Raw genomic sequence first — 18,532 nt, forward strand, 5'->3', positions numbered from 1 at the left:
CACTGTACATTACTCCGTTCGTGATCACACTTTCCTCCATGGCCAACCTAGATCCTACGACTCCTTACTCTTTACATCCCCTTTCACCTTAAATGATTCTAAAAGACCCCAACCCTGGATAGGTGGGCATTGCTAGAAAAAAAACCAAAACCAAAACCAAAATCGAAACACCAAACAAAAAATCAATACACAACCATGATTATTTAAGACACGCTAAATTTGTAACAACAAATTCCTTCCTTCCTTCCTTCCTTCCTTCCTTCCTTCCTTCCTTCCTTCCTTCCTTCCTTCCCTCCCTCCCTCCCTCCCTCTCTCTTTCTTTCTTTCTTAGAGAGAGGAGCACATGGATGGGAGGTGGGAGGGGTTTGGGGCAGAGGGAGAGAGAGAATCTTAAGCAGGCTCCATGCCCAGAGTGGAGGCCTACACGGGGCTCAGTCTCACGACACTGAGATCATAACCTGGGCCAAAAATCAAAAGTCAGACACTTAACCACCCAGGCACCCAACAACAAAATATCTAATAGCACTTAACAATGTCTGACAAGCCAACTACACTTCCCTAGCACATATGATTTCCATTCTCCATAAGGAATAGTTCATATCTTCCTTCAACCTCAAACTTTCCTCTCATCCTAAACTCTCAGCTGAATGTTGTCACCTATTTCCTTGAAAAAAAGAGAAGCAATCTGACAGTTGCAAACACATGGATGCACTGTCCAGAACTCACAAGTCTCTTGTACAGCTCCTGAATTTATCCCCCAGCTGCTGCATGCTTAACTGCTAAAGGCTTACCCCCTGTGACCTACAGATGATTGTCCTTGGGCACTAGAGCTATTATGCCCACACAGCCAGGAGTGCCTGGGAGTTCACATTCCATTCTCACCCCACAGCAAGCTGGTCAATTACTAACAGGTGTGAAGTTATACAATCCCAGCTCCTTTGCCTCAAGGATGGAAAGTTCCAAAGTGTAATTTACACTCCAGACCTCCCTTTGGGAACAGGGTCAGTCTGAAACTTCACCCAAAATGACAACGTTGCATGCTTCTTTCTCTTACCTATACTGCTTCCCCTTACTTTCTTACTGATTTCTTCTGAAAGCACTTCCTTAATAAATTGCTTGAGCTGAATCCTTGGCTCAGAGTCCACTTTTGGGAGAACCCTACCAAGAATACTGACAGAAATGTTCTCATCTTTCTAACACCAACTCTATCAACTATCTTCAACAGTACCTACACATTCTATCTTCCCTCCTATTATAATGAAAGAATTGCCTTTGTTCTTATAAAGCCAACATATCTGCTCATTCTGACACTTTTCAAGAACCGTGCTCCTGTAATGATTGTTCTCTCTGGTGCTTCATCAGTATCTCCTTCTCTACTGGCTCATTCCCATCAGGAAACATACTTTAGTATTCCTTACTTTTAAGAAAAAAAACCAAAAAAACCAAAAAAACCTTCTTCCTAGATTTCAGAGATTCTCCAAGAATCTTATGTGTTATCTTTTACTGAAAAATTTATCAAGAATTTCATACACTAGTAATCCATACTTGCTCACTTCTCATTTTCTTAAAAGCTACTCTATTTAGGCATTCTTTCCCCATAACTCCACATGCCCTGTCATTGACAAATCCATTATTAACTTTTTCCATCTTATCATATTTGACCACTCAGAAATATCCTATGATTGACTACTTCCTTCTATTCTTGGCTTCCATGACATAATGTTATTACATTTACCTTGTTGACTGTACTTTCTGAGTCAACTTTACCAGAACAACATTCTTCTTGGGTGGTTTTATTCAGAAATTCACCTTAAATTCCAGTAACTCTGAAAACTCTATCCTTAATCCTGACAAGACTGCTGTGCTATTAAAAACTTCTGACAACTGCATTTTGCTAGCATGATTTTATACTTCATAACTTAAAATATGTAAATTACAGGTTTTTGAAGATGGGGCCCTTAGTGATCATGTAATCCAATAAATATTTAAAGTTTCAGAAGTATGTACTTAATCTAAAATGATGTTTACTGAAAAGAAAATCATCTCTTTTAAAATTAAACACCATTTATTCATAGATGTGCAATGTGATATGACAAAGGCTATACAGTAATGGTTAAGGAAATGGACCCTCAAGTCAGAGTGTGCTGAAATCCTAGTTATGGCACTAACTAGCTGTGAGGTCTTGAGCTGAATTAATTACCTTCTTAGAAACTTAGAAGGTTTAGTGCAAAGATTAAACTGACACATGAAAAGGACTTAGAATTGTGCCTAGCACATAGTAAAACTTCAACAAATTATCTGTCTTATTAGGTTGCACATGATTTCAAATAGACTCAACACATAAAATCTCAAAATGCTATTCAATCAAGCATAGCAATTACAGTGGATTTAGGGGCAGAACCAGGGAGAACTGGTTTTTATTTTAGAATCCATGACTGAATTTTTACTAGAGTATGTGACTCAAAATACAATATAGTATTTAACTTAATATTGCCACAACATTTTACTTTAAATACTTCCAAGAAGCATTTGAAACTTGGGTTGATTCAGATTTGGAGGCTAAAAGTCTTTCAGCCCGATATTATTTATTCAGTTTCCCCACAACAGATTTTCAAAATCAGTAAGTTTTGGTCAAGTTTCAGACAAATTTATATGCTTATATATAATCGCTGTATAAATAAAAATTTCAATTTAAAAAAATTTGCATCATTTTAAAGAAATCTCTATTAGAAAAAAAAATGTATTTCCAGTTGGTTCTGATCACAGTAACCAGGCAAACTCTTGAAAGCCCAGAGATTATGATACCAGTGAGATTTCTTGTGTGCTTCATTCAGCCTTTGGAAGTACTCATATCTTCCATGTAATACTTCAAAGAACTATGACTTAAATAATCACTGGGTAAAAACTGGCTTATGTATTGGAGAAAAAAAAAAGATCTACTTGGAAGTAATCTAAAGTGGTTCAAAAGCTTTCATTTACATTTGTAATCTGTATTTCTTTGTATAATTGTTCATAATCTGAAACTACATTAAAGTAAATATAGTGAGTGAATGAACTCATATTTGTGAATTTTACCCCTAATACCTAAGAGTTAATTTTACAACATAGAATTAAACAAGATATTGCTAAATGTATGTACTGGTTTTTGAAACTTTATTCAAATGTTTAAAATTCAAGGAAAATGAATAGCATTACATTTTTTAAATGAAAAAAAATATAAAAAAAAGGTTCAAAATTTTTTATCCCCAAACTATAACTAGATTCTCATATTAATTTTTAAATGATATATATAAAGCAATTAACAACACTAGAATGAGCTCTTCCTCACAAAGAATTTGGAGACAAATGAATTACAGTAATTAAATGTTCTCATTTTCATAAGATTTGATTAAATTTTCATTATGTAGCTATCTACACAGTAGCATATTAATAATAGAAAATTAGACTTGATTTTTTGAAACTTTTTCAGAGGTTAGAAATACAGGATGACTCTCAAAGATGACATTCTTAGACTGTTCTGTCACTAATATGTTTATGGACATAACGTAGAGCAAGCCATTTCAAGTAAAATTTTTTATAAGGTACTATAGTAGTCATCATACTAACTTCAAAAAATCAAGATTGCTATGGTATAACAAAAAGTAAATATTTGGTCTTTGTTCCTGGGGCAGAGTTTCTAAAACTCTTGAAATCTCTTGAGTGATATAGTTTGAAGTCAGGCAACTGATGGCCCCAGCTTTGTTGTTCTTTTTCAATATTCCCTTGGTGATTTGGGGTCTTTTCTGGTTCCATACAAATTTTAGGATTGCTTATTCCAGCTCCTTGAAAAATGCCAATGGTATTTTAATAGAGATGGTTTGAAAGTATAGATTTCTCGGGCAGGATAGACATTTTAACAATGTTTATTCTTCCAATCCATGAGCATGGAATGTTTTTCCATCTTTTTGTGTCTTCCTCAATTTCTTTCATAAGTGTTCTGTAGTTTCTAGAGTATTGATTCTTTACTTCTTTGGTTAGGTTTATTCCTAGGTATTTATGGCTTTTGTTGCTATTGTAAAAGGAATCGATTCCTTAATTTCTCTTTCTACAGTTACATTGTTAATATAGAAAAGCAACTGATTTCTGTGCATTGATTTTGTATCCTGCCACATTGCTGAATTGCTGTATGAGTACTAGTAATTTGGGGGTGGAGTCTTTTGGATTTTCCATATAAAGTATCATGTCATCTGCGAAGAGAGAGAGTTTGACTTCTTCTTTGCCAGTTTGGATGCCTTTTACTTCTTTTTGTTGTCTGATTACTGATGCTGGGACTTCTAGCACTATGTTGAACAATGGTGGTGAGAATGGTCATCCCTGTCGGGTTACTGACCTTAAGGGAAAACTCTCAGTGTTTCCCCACTGATAATGTCACCTGACTTCAAGCTGTATTACAAAGCTGTGATCACCATGACAACATGGTACTGGCACAAAAGCAGACACATAGACCAATGGAACAGAACAGAGACTCCAGAAATGGACCCTCAACTCTATGGTCAACTAATCTTTGACAAATCAGGAAAAAATATCCAATGGAAAAAAAAAGATGGTCTCTTCAATAAGTGGTGTTGAGAAAATTGGACAGATACATAGAGAAGAATGAAACTGGACCATTCTCTTACACCATACACAAAGATAAACTCAAAATGGATGAAAGACCTCAATGTGAGACAGGAATCTATCAAAATCCTAGAGGAGAACACACACAGTAACCTCTTCTACATCAGTCACAGCAACTTCTTTCAAGACATGTCTCCAAAGGCAAGGGAAACAAAAGCAAAAATGAACTTTTGGGACTTCATCAAGATAAAAAGCTTCTGCATACCAAAGGAAACAGTCAACAAGACTAAAAGGCAACCCATGGAATGGGAAAAGATATTTGCAAATGACATTACAGATAAGGGACTGATATCCAAGACCTATAAAGAACTTCCCAAACTCAACACTCAAAAACCAAATAACCCAGTCAAAAAATGGGCAGAAGACATGAACAGACACTTCTCCAAAGAAGACATACAAATGGCTAATGGACACATGGAAAAAGTGCTCAACATCACTAGCCATCAGGGAAATACAAATCAAAACCATAATGAGATACCACCTTACGCCCAGTTAGAATGACGAAAATTAGCAAAACAGGAACAACAAATGTTGGTGAGGATGTGGTGAAAGGGGAACCCTCTTACACTGTTGCTGGGAATGCAAGCTGGTACAGCCACTCTGGAAAACAGTATGGAGGTTCCTCAAGATTTAAAAATACAGCTATCCTACAACCCAGCAATTGTAATACTAGGTATTTACCCCAAAGATACAGATGTAGTGAAAAGAAGGGGCACAAGTACCCCAGTGTTCATAGCAGCAATGTCCACAATAGCCAAACTGTGGAAGGAGCCAAGATGTCCTTCAGCAGATGAATGGATCAAGAAGATGTGGTACATATATACAATGGAATATTATTCAGCCATCAGAAAGGATGAATACCCATCAGTTGCATAGACGTGGATGGAACTGAGCGGGATTATACTAAGTGATATAAGTCAAGCAGAGAAAGACAATTATCATATGGTTTCACTCCTATGTGGAACATAAGCAATAGCATGGAGGAACATAAGGGGAAGGAGGGAAATCTGAAGGGGGAGATAACAGAGAAGGAGATGAACCATGAGAGACTATGGACCCCAGGAAACAAGCTGTGGGTTTCAGAGGGGAGGGAAGTGGGGGTATGGGGTAGCAGGGTGATGGGTATTAAGGAGGGCATGTATTGTGATGAGCACTGGGTGTTATATGCAACTAATGAATCACTGAACACTATGTCAAAAACTAATGATGTACTGTACAACGGCTAACTGAACATAATAAATAAATAAATAAATAAATAAATAAATAATAAAATGATTTGAGTTAAAAAAAAATAGAAACAAAGCTTTAAAAAAAAACAAAAATGTATACAAAAATAGAACAACTAATCTTGATTATGTGACTCCAAGTACGTAATCTGCTCTCCACTAGCAGTACTGGAATGAAATAAAATATTTATATGACTATTAATAAAAGGCAAGATATACTGAAAAAGAAAAGAAATCTCTTGAGTGATACCAGCATCTTTTGAATGCTAATGAATGATGGGGGGCGAGCAGAGGGAATAGGGAAGGAAGGAGGTGAGCAGAGTGGACAAGTCTGAAGAAAAAAACACGATTACAGGGTTGCAACCTTCAGTCCTACTCCCACCTACAACTCCACCCCCACTAAGGGGTGGGAGCCCACAGATTGAGCTCTATCACTATTGGCCAATGAGTTAATCAATCACATTTTTGAAACGAAGCCTCCACTAAAACCCCTCACAGATGCTGCAGTTCAGGGAGCTTCCGGGCTGGTGAACACTTTGAAGGGCTGGAGTGTAGACCCCAGAGAAGCCATAGAAGTTCTGGACTACTGCCACCTTAATCCCTCACCCTTCCCCATCTCTCCCATTTGGTTTTTCCTGAGTTGTATCCTTTACAGTAAAGCTACAATTTTTGGTAGAGCATTTCCCTGAGTTCTGTGAGTTGTTCTGTTGAATCACTGAATCTGAGGGGTGGTTGTGGGAACCCTGAATTTGTAGTCCACCAGGCAGAAGTGTGGGTAGCCTGGGCAACCCACTTGAGGCTGGTATCCGACTGGGAGGCAGCATTATGAAACTGAGCCCTTCACCTCTAGGGTTTATTCTAACTGCAGGAGTTAGTGTCAAAATTGGATTTAATTGCTAGACACTTAGTTGGTGTTGGAGAATGTGTTGGGGTGTGGAAAAAAACATGTAATTGGTGTCAGAAGTGCTATCTGAAAATAACATACAAGTGCACAAAAAACAACATTTTAAATTATACATAATCTTGCCACTAAAAGGTGACCATTATTCATTTTACAGTATATTTCCGTTTAGTCTTTTTTTCTGCATATGTAATCAGTTATTTCTGAGAAATAAGAATGTTTATCTTATATCCCAAGAGGTGTATTAGCATGCAGCTCTCCTATAAAGTATGCTTAATAAAATTTTATGATATATAGCTTTGTATTTTATTTCCAGGAAGATAGCTAAATAAAGAATTGTTTCTAAGTTATCAAAATTTATACCTTGTTACTACTTAAAGGAAAAATAATTTTTTTGCTTAGGTAATTTTTACTGATGATTAATTCTTCTCTAAACTGTATAACCTATTTATTTTGCTTCTTAAATTCAAGAAATTACACATAAAATTTATTAAATATGTACAAAATAGAAAAGATTTTGACTTATTAATAAAGTGAACATTTACATTGGATAAAAAGTACATAAAATCATATATTTAATATAATATACATGCACACACCTATACATACATACATGTAGGTAAGATAGATTTTATAAGTAGAATATTAAGTTAATAACTGGTATATATTAATATTTATATTGATTACATATTAATATTTATATTAATGTATAAAGTTCATATTTATAAATATAAATAAATGAAATATATAATTATATAATAATATACATATTAATATATAAAGGGGAAGTGGAGGATTAAAATAATCTTATAATAATGTTGTATTTTTCAAAGTTATATAGCTTTCTTTCCAGGTAGATGAATGCTTCTAAACACAATGCGTACTTACTACTTATGAGTCATGATAATTTATCCCATTACTTTAAAGGAAAACGTCTGCTGGTCAATAACTTGATGAAGCTCAGTCATAATTTCATCATATAAAGGAAAAATTGTTTTGTCTATACTCCTTCTTACATAAGACCAACCTTCACTTGTACACTAGATCCTGTCCTCCCTTGCCTATGCAAATGTAGAAACCACACAATTTTCCCCTCTTGCCAGCATCAACTACTTGTCCATTTTTACCAGATTAAAAGCAAGAGGTTATAATCTCTACCATGCTTAAAATAACCAATCAATAAAACAAAACCCAAACTCCCTTGACCCTATATTTCCCTCCAGCTACTACATTTCTTAGCTCTTATTTACAGAAAAATATCTGTGGCTTTTTTTACATGTGGTTTTTAACTCCTCTCTTCCTATTCTCCCCACAACCCACTCTAATAAAGTGTCATCAATCACGTTGCCAAAACAGCTTCTGAATGCACGAGGATCTTCATGTGGTCCAGTGGTCAAGTCTAACTTCCCATCTTAACTGAACGGCTTGATTCACCTAGCTTCCAGGATCTCTAGCCTTCTTCCTGTCTCACTGGCTACTCTTTCTTAAATCTATTTTTTAGATTCTGCATTTTAATATGTTTAAAAGTTAGACTGACCCAGGGTTACAGTCATTGGTCCTCTTATTGTATGTTTTTACTCTCAACCTCTTTATTTTACCCAGTATCATGGATTTAAAATAAAACACACCTTGAACAATTTTCCTATGATTGCAGCTAGTACCCACACTCCTAGGTTCAAGGATAGGCGAAGGGACAGCTGTTAGTGGGAGGCACAGATGGAGCTTAAGTCTTTACTGACATCACTGAGCTTTTGTACCAACTCTGGAACCACCTACCTGGATTTTGTGTCCCATGTGTCATGATTTAGGCCACCATTTTGGTCAGTATTTGATAGTCACACCAGGAGCTATCCTTACAGAAACATATATTCTAATGACTGGTGAGGGAAACTAGTCTGGTTGGAATATCACTATCTCATTTTTTTTTTTGCCAAATCTACATACTACGTTTACTATTTTACTATTGTTATTTTCCCCAATCATTTCACTTTCCTTACTATTTAAAGGAAATGTATCACTGTGACAAATAAAAAACAGGATTATTTGATATTATAGAAAGTAATAAATATGTATAAAATGAAATCAATACTAAAAGAAAATAAAATATAGGGGTGCCTGGGTGGCTCAGTTGGTTAAGTGTATGCCTTTGGCTCAGGTCATGATCTTGGATCTGGAATCGAGGCTCCCTGCTCAGTGGGGAGTCTGCTTCTCCCTCTCCCTCTGCCCCCTTACCCCTGCTTGTGCTCTTTGTTCCTCTCAAGTGAATAAATAAAATCTTTAAAAAAAAAGTAAAAAATAAAAAAATATAAAAAAATATTGCATGTAAAAATAAAATAAAACAAACCTATACACTGATGCCTCCAAATTAAATCTCCAGCATTCATCGCTCTAACTGCCTACTCAACATCTACATTAAGGTGTTTAGTAAGTCTCCCAAAGTTATGCTGTCGAAACAAACAAAAAAAAAACCCTCCTGACTGACCTCTAAGGTGTTTTTTTTTATAGTTTTCTACATTGTAGTAATAACAACTCACTCTTCCAGTACCCCAAGCCAAAAACTTTGAAATCACAATCCACTCCTTCTTATACTCTACATAAAGTAAATTTGCAAATTCTATGTAAGTTCTATCTTCAAAATAAATCCAAAATTTTAGTACTTTTCATTTATTAAATAAATTAATAATAAAAGAATAAAACTCAAATCAAAGTTCATACGTTAAAAATTAAATAAAATATGTGAATGATATGGAATACAGATATTACTTACTTATAATTATTCTGATTTCTACCACTCTTATGATAATTTGCACTTCAGTATTTTTAGGGAAAAATGAGTCTAATGACTTCAGAAATGGTTTCATTAAAAAAAATTCTATTTACCAAACTTTCCCAAAGTCTGACTGCACATTTCACATTGGATACAAAGGAAATCTGAGTCCAAGTCATATATAAAAAACAAAGGAGCTGCTAATTTTTATGTTTTTATTATAAAGAAGAATTATTTTTCCCTTAGGTAGTGTTTCAGGCTTTCTCATCCTTAGACTGCACTGCAACTGACTCTCCTAAATTTGATATAAAACTAATTATTTTGGCAGAAAGTGAAACTATTATTTAATCTCAAGGTATAATACAGAACAGTTCCAGTGTGCCTATGACAGTCATGCTTCAAAATGTTTTTCTCAAATACCAGCTCCCAGTGTATAAAGTATGCTGAATACAGTGATGCATAAAACACCTGGCTCCTGGAAAGATCACAGGGGGATTTAAATGCATTTTAATGAAAAACCTTTAAAAAAAGGAGCCAACACTTTAACATTTCAGAAAACTTAAAGACTATAAACTAAAATGCGTGATACAATGATGTTGGCAACAACATTTGCAGAAGGCACATCGTTGTGAATCTGTGGCTGAAATTCATTTTCCAAATAAGTAATTGTTAATTGCTTTTACTGCTGAAATTAAGTTAATGTGTAAGGGACTACCTACTGCCTACTTCCTTAACTTGTCTGAAGCAAATCTAGCGATGTTATAATGATACACGGAACTCCAAACAGTGCTGTTTAGTCTTCAAATACACCTGGATCATTTATGATAATGTTATTGTACATTTCCAGTGATCTTCAACCACAAACCAAGGAAATGGAGGAAGACTGGGAAAAATGAAATAATAGACAGATGACATTCCTTTCAAATTTTTCTTGCACATTATTTTATTTTATTACAACGAATAAACAAATCAATTACTAGTTTTACTCTTTCTAGAGCTAGAGTGCTTATGGTATGTATGGGCATTAGGAAGTTTATCTGATAAAGAAAGATTTGGTAAAACACACCTTTAGTATAATATGTTGACCCAGTAATCTTTTTACAAGAGAGGTGACAGTTTTTAAACGCAACATCACTGAATATTTAATATAATTAGAAATTAGTAAAATTTAAATTCGAATTTAGTAGTTTTGGTGGTCAAAGGTAAACTATAAATGAAAGCAATTGCTTGGAAATATAAGCTATTCTTTTTTAAGTCTGCATGGACTATTGGACTATACTGAGCTTCCTTTTAAAAAACTTAAATCGATATTTCAAAAATTTATATCACTAGCTAAGATTTTGAGAAAAATGAGAAAGTACTAAAAATATTTTCCTAAAAACTCATCCAGAAACTCTGAAGTGTATCAATATTTATACTAAGTACAACTCAGAACTAGATTTACTATTCTCATAAAGGTTCAAACTCTTTTAAGGATACTGCTCTGACTACAGTATAAAGATGATACCATTTGAAAAGGAGGTTCTCGCCTTTTCTGCACATCCCTCTCCCTCTAGCTACATATACATATATATCCATCTTAATATATTAATGTAAAGAAGAAAGATTAAAGCATTAAAGATTCTTGTGATATTATTGCATTTTTCAAGATTATATCAATTTGCTCTTCTGCCTTCAATCTTTAGAACCCTACCACCCATAAATAATGTAATACTAATAATAATGTAATAAGGTGACATCAAACTGAATGTAATTCTGACTTAACTGTTTCTACCAATATCTAGAAACATAGAAGCTAGAAACAGTCCTCAAAGGAAAAGTTACCATCAAGAACAGAATAAGTTATTGTGGATGCTGGTAAGGTACGACATTTTTCTATTCGTCTCTGAGTCCTCTTAGACTTCTTTATGTATGGCGGGTGTCCAAACTCACTAAGCATACTTCTTTTTCTTTTCTTTAGAGCTAACTACAGAATTTGTTACTTATTAACTAAATAAGCATTTCCCTCCTACAGCCAATTATTTCATAATAGAATAAGTTCGGCTTAAAATATGTATTTATATATTTTATATATATATAACTTATGTAATTACACACATTCTTAATGACATCTCATGGTAAACAAAGCCAGTCAAATTCTAATGGGATTTTGATATGAGATTGAGCAAATTTCATCATGAAAAGCACAAAGAACTAAAGGCAGCAGTATATTTTCACATAGTAGTTCAAGATAATCAAATTATCTTGTATGGGCACAAATTATGTGATGTATGCATTACACATATATTTAATTATCTCAAAACTCTACAAGGTAGATACAATTATCCCTAATTCCGAGGAGATACTGAGACTGAGAGCCATGATGAAACTCGCAAGGTAATATAACAATTATTAGATGGAATAGAAATTCAAACCCGAGTGTCTGACGCCGAAATCATTATTCCCCTCTACTACTATGTCTTCCTTTAGCAATTAGAGCCCTGGGAAGAAGCAAGCAAAGTGAAACTATTTCTTTAAACGACCTGACAATATGTTTGCCATCCCATCACTCATGCCAAACTTAAGAGGGGAGACCAGAAATCAGAAAACATGTCTAAGCCAAAATCAGAAATCCAGATGCAGAATTCTGTACATGGGAAAGGAGCTAAGGGACAGACACAGGGAAGGGAAGCCTAAGTAGACTCATCCCTCCATATAGGCACCAATTTTCTTTCTTAGCCCTAAAAGCCTCTATCATTACTTTTAACTCTTTAAAGTACCTGTGATGTTATTAAGCCAATAATAGAAGAAATAGTTGATAACTATACAAGCAATACATTTTTATTGTGAAGGTAAGAGTCAAAAGCGCTCTAAATGCTCCTCAAGAATTAAAGTTTTACATGTCCTAATACTTCATCAATAATATAAGTTGATCCAATAACTGCTTTATTCCTATTTATACATATATGTACATATATAAAATTAGTTTAGATTTTTGCTATGATTACTGTAGGCTCTAATTTCAACTTGTCAGAAGCTCAACCAGAAAATTCAAATGAGTGGAATTACTTTGTTTTCCAAATATAATTACTTATTTTGATGAAAAAGAGACAAAGACAAGTAAGCAAAGAGAAAACAGAAGTGTATTTTTAAATTTTAATTACATTTTTGGGAATCTGAGAATTGGCATACCTCATCTCCTTGGTAATCATGTTACCTAAACTAATTCACTCTACTATTATTTGTTCTGGAGGATATCATTAAAATAGCAATGAGCCAGCAAAATGAAAGCTCTAAACTAACACACACACACACACACACACACACACACACAATGTGTTTATTTTAATGGCCGTGAAGTAAATTTTGAATTAAAACATAATTAAATTTTTTAAAATAATAATTAAATTAAGTAGGGTAAATTGGAAGTCAGTCAGGCATAGTGTTAGGGAAAAGAAAGTCAGTAGAGAAATAGGAAAGATAATACCTGAAGCAAAAGGAAGCCCATCTAGAATGGCCAGAGGGGCAAATGGCTTAACAAGAGGCTAAGGGAAAAAAGGAGCAACTAGTCCTGGAAGGCTTAGTGGGGCGGGATAGGGAGTCTAGACTTCTGTGTGAGAGTAACAGGAAGCCACTGAAGAGTTTTACCCAAGGGAGTTGCATGATGGGATTTATGCTTTTCAAGAGATCACTCTAGCTGTTGAAGGTAGGAGCAAGAATCAATATGGGAAAGAAGTTACAAGAGCACTACAGTGTTTCTGCATAAGTTGATGTTGGCTTAAAGAAATGGTGGCAGTGAATATGGTGGAGAAGAAAACACATTTTAGATAAAGGAGAGATCTATGTGTGAAAGAACATGTATAATAAAGGCAGTAAATATCTGGTAAATGAATGAATGAATGGTTTTAAAAAGACAATGACTTCCAGAAGTCCTTATACGGTGGGTTTTTTCTCTATAAACTGAGCAAGGTGGCCCACCTTATTAAGCATTTTACAAAAATACAAAAACAAAAACAAGAAAACATTAACTTTTATGCCCTTTCCCATATACTGAGAAAAGACTTTCCAGATAAATGATGCTTATGTCTTAAAAATAGTCTCACACCACCCGTAACATTTAAAAATACATATTACAAAGATCCTTATTTTTTTAAATAAAAAGGATGCCAGATTTTGTGTGTTTTTCCTAGTGCTCAAAATCATTATTACTGTTTTTAAATTCTTCTTTCCTTACCAATTATGCCTTGCTGATTTCTTTACAAGTACTTCTTAAATAGCTAATATATTTTCAATAAAATGAAATGTCCTTCAGATTCTGGGAAGTTTTAAGGAATATTTTCTTGAGATTTCTTTCTTATTTTCTCTCTTCAACATGCCCCTATATCCTGCAAATGGCCACCTTTTCTACTTCATAGCAGAGAGCAGGCAAAAATTCCTCAGTTTACTGCCCTGCCCTGATTCCTCCAACATAATCTACATCACACCTATTATTATTTCATCCAGTCTCAGTGGAAAAGAGTCCTCCTTTTCGGCTTCTCTTACCTTGGTAGAAAAACGTCCTTCATGTAATCTAATAGAGTGGAATGGTTGACCACTGTTCTGGATCTCTACAATCTCTACCCTACAATTCCTCAGGTCATAGCCATAACAATCATTCCCTTTCCTATGCTTCTAACCACTCTCTTACTCGTTCTTCCTCATCAGCATGTCCGTATTCATGTTTCTTCCATTTTGAAACCACCCTTTCTGACAACTACTTAATTTCTCTCCTTGCTTTATTGACTCTCTAAAAAAAAAAAAAATCATCAAAGGCCATATATATTCTTCTGCTCATTTCAAGGTTGGGTATTTCATTATTATACCCTTTTTATTTCATTTTTAGTTTTTAAAAATAGTTAATACCTTTATTTTTAAGTAAGCTCTGAGCCCAGTGTGGGGCTTGAACTCACAACCTTGAGATCAAGAGTCATATGTTCTACTAACTGAGTCAGCCTGGTGCCCCACTACCATACCCATTTTAAAGAAGTCAGAAAGGCACAGCAAGTTTAAATAAACTTCCCAAAGGCTATCTAAACTATAAATCAGTTTGGACACAATTTAAATCAAGATTTCCTCAAAGGCTTTCCTTTACTTTGTAATGTAAAGCTTAATGCCATCAATGTCATTACATGAATTATTGCCTTTCATGTGTTTGCTTTTTTAAACATCATAAAGATTCGACCCATATCACTTAAAGAAATATATATGAATAAATACGAATTTATCTTTTAAAATATGTGACTGTACTAAGTACAAGACCTTTTTTTCCTGATATTTAACATTATAAAAGCTGTTATTAAATATCAAAGTGTTTACTGCTGATAGTACTTTAAAAACATAATATAAAGGGTAATAAAGTATTACTTGCATTTTGCTTTATACTATAAAATAATAGATACAAAGATGTTGTAATTTACACTAAAAGGAGTAAAAGTATGAAAAGACAGAGAAAACATATTTTATATGCCTATTTATTTATTTATCCAAATTCAATTTCATTAGGAAAAGATAGTCCAAGGAACTAATACTGCGTGTAGAAGGGCAGTCTAATTGTACATAATTCAACAAAGCAATGACTATTACCTCAACTAAGTAACATTAAGAATTAAAAAAGTCGACTACTTATAGTAGATAATTCCTAGTTTGCTCCATTACATTATTATTTCTAATTTCTTACTTATCCTTTTCGATTAAGTTAGACAGATGATTGCTTCAAGAAAATTAACCACTTCATGTGGATACACTTTTGTCACTGGAGTCTTTAATGTATTGCTTTATCCTATAAACATTCATTAAGGGCCTACTATGGGCAAGGAACTATGTCAGGAGCTAAATGTAAAGATGGAAAATGGGTGACATAGCTGCTATCTGAGGTAGTTCAAGAAGAATGTTCAAAAGTTACAGGTGACCTCATGAAACTTCTGAAAGTACATTCATTTAGATAACATTTAACCAAGTTAATACATAGCATAGGCAAATTACATACAAATTGCAATGTAATATATAATATATAAATGATTAACGTACATCTCCACATTACTATCTTTCTCAAATATCACAGACTCTGAAGGAACAAGATAAAATTTTTGGTTATATGGAGGAGCTATTTTTCTTTTCAGAAAATGTAAATAGCTTCTTTGTGTGTATACAAAAGTGCTACTAGTGTGAAAAGGAATGTGAGTATTTTCATATCTCTGCATGGCAAGGGGTTTCTGAGCATAGAAAAACAGAATTTGGGTTAAAGGACAAACCTTGGAAGTTGAAAGATGGCTGAATAGATAGGGAGAGACTTTTGGAGTGATTGACCTCCCAGGAGGGAAACGTTAACATTTCAAAGGGGGCAAAAGCCTAGAGCCATAAATTTATATACCACAGCATTTTACACCAGGGACCTGTGTTTTCTCTTCCTCTCTCAGAAGGAGAGGAGCGCAGCTGTTTAAGAGCTCCTCTACAAATGCCCGGATTAATAATCTTGGGACTCCTCTCCTATGGTGGAAAATCTCCCTTTTAGTACTTGATGGTGCCACCATCTGAGGGGGAGATGGAGTGTCGGGGACACATAAGGTTATTGCTCCAAGAAACAAGTCTGCAGAAACTTTGTATTTGCTTTCAGGACAAAATACATAAATGTACATATTAAAAACTTATCATGTTGCAGATCAGAGTTTAGGGGGAAAAGTTTTTTTGAAGGCACAGCTTCATTATACTTGATCAGGCAGATCAAGTCATTCAACAGTCAATAAACAATCTTATTCAGCAAAGACAACATACTGATCCCCTTCATTTTGTCACAAGATTTCGGTAGAATTAAAAGGATAATTTAGAGTACCAAAGTTAGGTTGGCTAAAGAAAATAAAAAGAAAAGTCACTTACTTGATATTATCAAGGCAGCCCGATTCAGGTTTCAGAATGGCGGTATGATGAAACATTTTATATAGAGCAATCCCAAGGAAGATTACATTAAGCTGGAATGTAAAAAGTACTGTTATGTAGCATAACTGGAATATAAGAAAAAAAAGGAAGTCTGTTCTCCATAACAGATGAGTTGTTCTGGGAAATTAGCTCTCACTACAGTTATAAAGGAACTTGATCATAGATGATTGCCTAGTGTTTCAGTAAAGGCAAGAAGCTACTTTAGGGAATTGGGATACCAATGAGTTACAAAGCACTATTCTGCCAAAAATACACACAAATACAAAATCAGCAGGAGTTGGAATGATGCTGTGGAAATTGTAAAGCAACTCAAAGCCAAGTATATGTTTAAAAAATATACATACAGGTGTGTTCCTATTTCTACCATCTGAACATGGCCCCGCATTTGTTGTTAGGGATATATTTTGAAATGCTATGTTACAAAATCATAAATACTAAAATCAATGCATTCTTTTTTTTTTTTTAAGTTTTTTTTATTGATTTATTTGACAGAGATAGAGACAGTCAGTGAGAGAGGGAACACAAGCAGGGGGAGTGGGAGAGGAAGAAGCAGGCTCCCAGCAGAGGAGCCTGACGTGGGGCTCGATCCCGGAACGCCGGGATCACGCCCTGAGCCGAAGGCAGACGCTTAACCGCTGTGCCACCCAGGCGCCCCAAAATCAATGCATTCTTGATTAGCTAGATCAAAAGGATTATAAAATGATGGTTAATTCCAATGCTACAACAAACTAGGATTGAAGTCCAGGAAACCCTCAGTGACACTGTCTTGTCACTGGAAGCAGAGAGGGCACAGGACTTAAAACAAAAAGTTCCAGTGTGAATTCCATATATCACATATATGTAAACTGTATAGAAAACCACCTACTGAAGTGCCCTTTGTGACCTGGTTTGTTTATATGTTCCAAAATTTAGGATTGGTGGGGACTAGAAAAATCCAATTATAAGCCCTACTGAAGTTCTCTCAATAATACGTTTCTATAATCCTTTATCAAATCCAAAAAGTTTGAAAAGTGAAAGTTTTAAAAAATTCATTGAGTGGACAAAAAGCCTAACCTTAACTAAACCCATTAGGTGGGATAACCTGATTTGTACTGGCATAAGGCTCTTCTGTCTTTATTCCACTTGTCCTGCTTTTCCAATTTGTTTTTCTGTTGAATTATTATCGATACTCCCTACTGTTGAATTATTACCAATACTCCCTACTGTGAGTATTGGCTGATGTGTTTGATTTTGGGCAACTGCTTATTTTCTATAAGGAATATTATATAACAGGCAATACATGTATCATATTACCTTTGTAAAGTCTGAAAACTTCCTGAATTCTAAAATATATCTGCTTCAAAATCAAGAAGCCATTTTATTTAAAAAAATGGAGAACAACTTTATATTATAAAATTATGAGTACATAAATAATAATACCAAAAATAGAAACTAAATTAGGATAAGTAATTGATATAGTGAAATCAAGACATTATGCACCTAAAAATACAAAAGGAAGTATGATTCCAGAATGCTTGTTAAACTTATTTGTGCCATTCTCAAGTGAAACATTTTTGGATTTTAAAGTTTTTGAGGTCTTTATAAAAAACAAAACTGGAAGGAATAGGAAGGTATAGTGCTGTATTTCCAATTTCCAATTCCATTCATAATTCAAATTAACCAAATGAAAAAGAAAGGAAATATACTGCTATGAAACTTGAAGTCATCGTTGTTCAAAAACCTACAAAACCAAATGGCTTATGGGAGATAAGGCTGTTTTCTTCTCCAACATTTTTGATTAAGTATTTTACAATAGAAAAGTAGACTATAATGAGTGTCTAATTGCCTGAGTTTTATAGGGTCAGATAAGTAGATGCTTTCCCCAAAATAATCTATGTCAATCAAAGATAGTGCAGGGATCATGGAAGTTTTAGCTCTTGACCTGGGAAACACATAGTTAATGAGGAGTTCTTACCATAATTATCAAGGTCGCTGGTCCTATAAAGCTCCAAATGAAGTAGGTGTCAAGTCGGAGCCAACATCTGCAATGAA

At 34.5% G+C, this 18,532-nt stretch overlaps 1 protein-coding gene across 15 annotated transcripts in view; it reads right to left on the reverse strand.

The window, feature by feature from the left end:
* ADGRL3 (adhesion G protein-coupled receptor L3) overlaps positions 1–18,532 on the reverse strand; it is an 815,688-nt gene that overhangs the window by 55,814 nt on the left and 741,342 nt on the right. For all 15 annotated transcript variants that reach the window (XM_034671746.1, XM_034671747.1, XM_034671744.1 and 12 more), the window contains 2 exons: positions 18,456–18,522; positions 16,442–16,533 (listed from right to left, as the gene is read on the reverse strand). In XM_034671746.1, coding sequence (XP_034527637.1) covers positions 16,442–16,533; positions 18,456–18,522 — 159 coding nt within the window. The remainder of the gene's footprint in view (positions 1–16,441; positions 16,534–18,455; positions 18,523–18,532) is intronic.

This window comes from Ailuropoda melanoleuca, chromosome 11 (genome assembly GCF_002007445.2).
Source record: "Ailuropoda melanoleuca isolate Jingjing chromosome 11, ASM200744v2, whole genome shotgun sequence".
In the NCBI taxonomy this organism is placed as follows: Eukaryota; Metazoa; Chordata; class Mammalia; order Carnivora; family Ursidae; genus Ailuropoda; species Ailuropoda melanoleuca.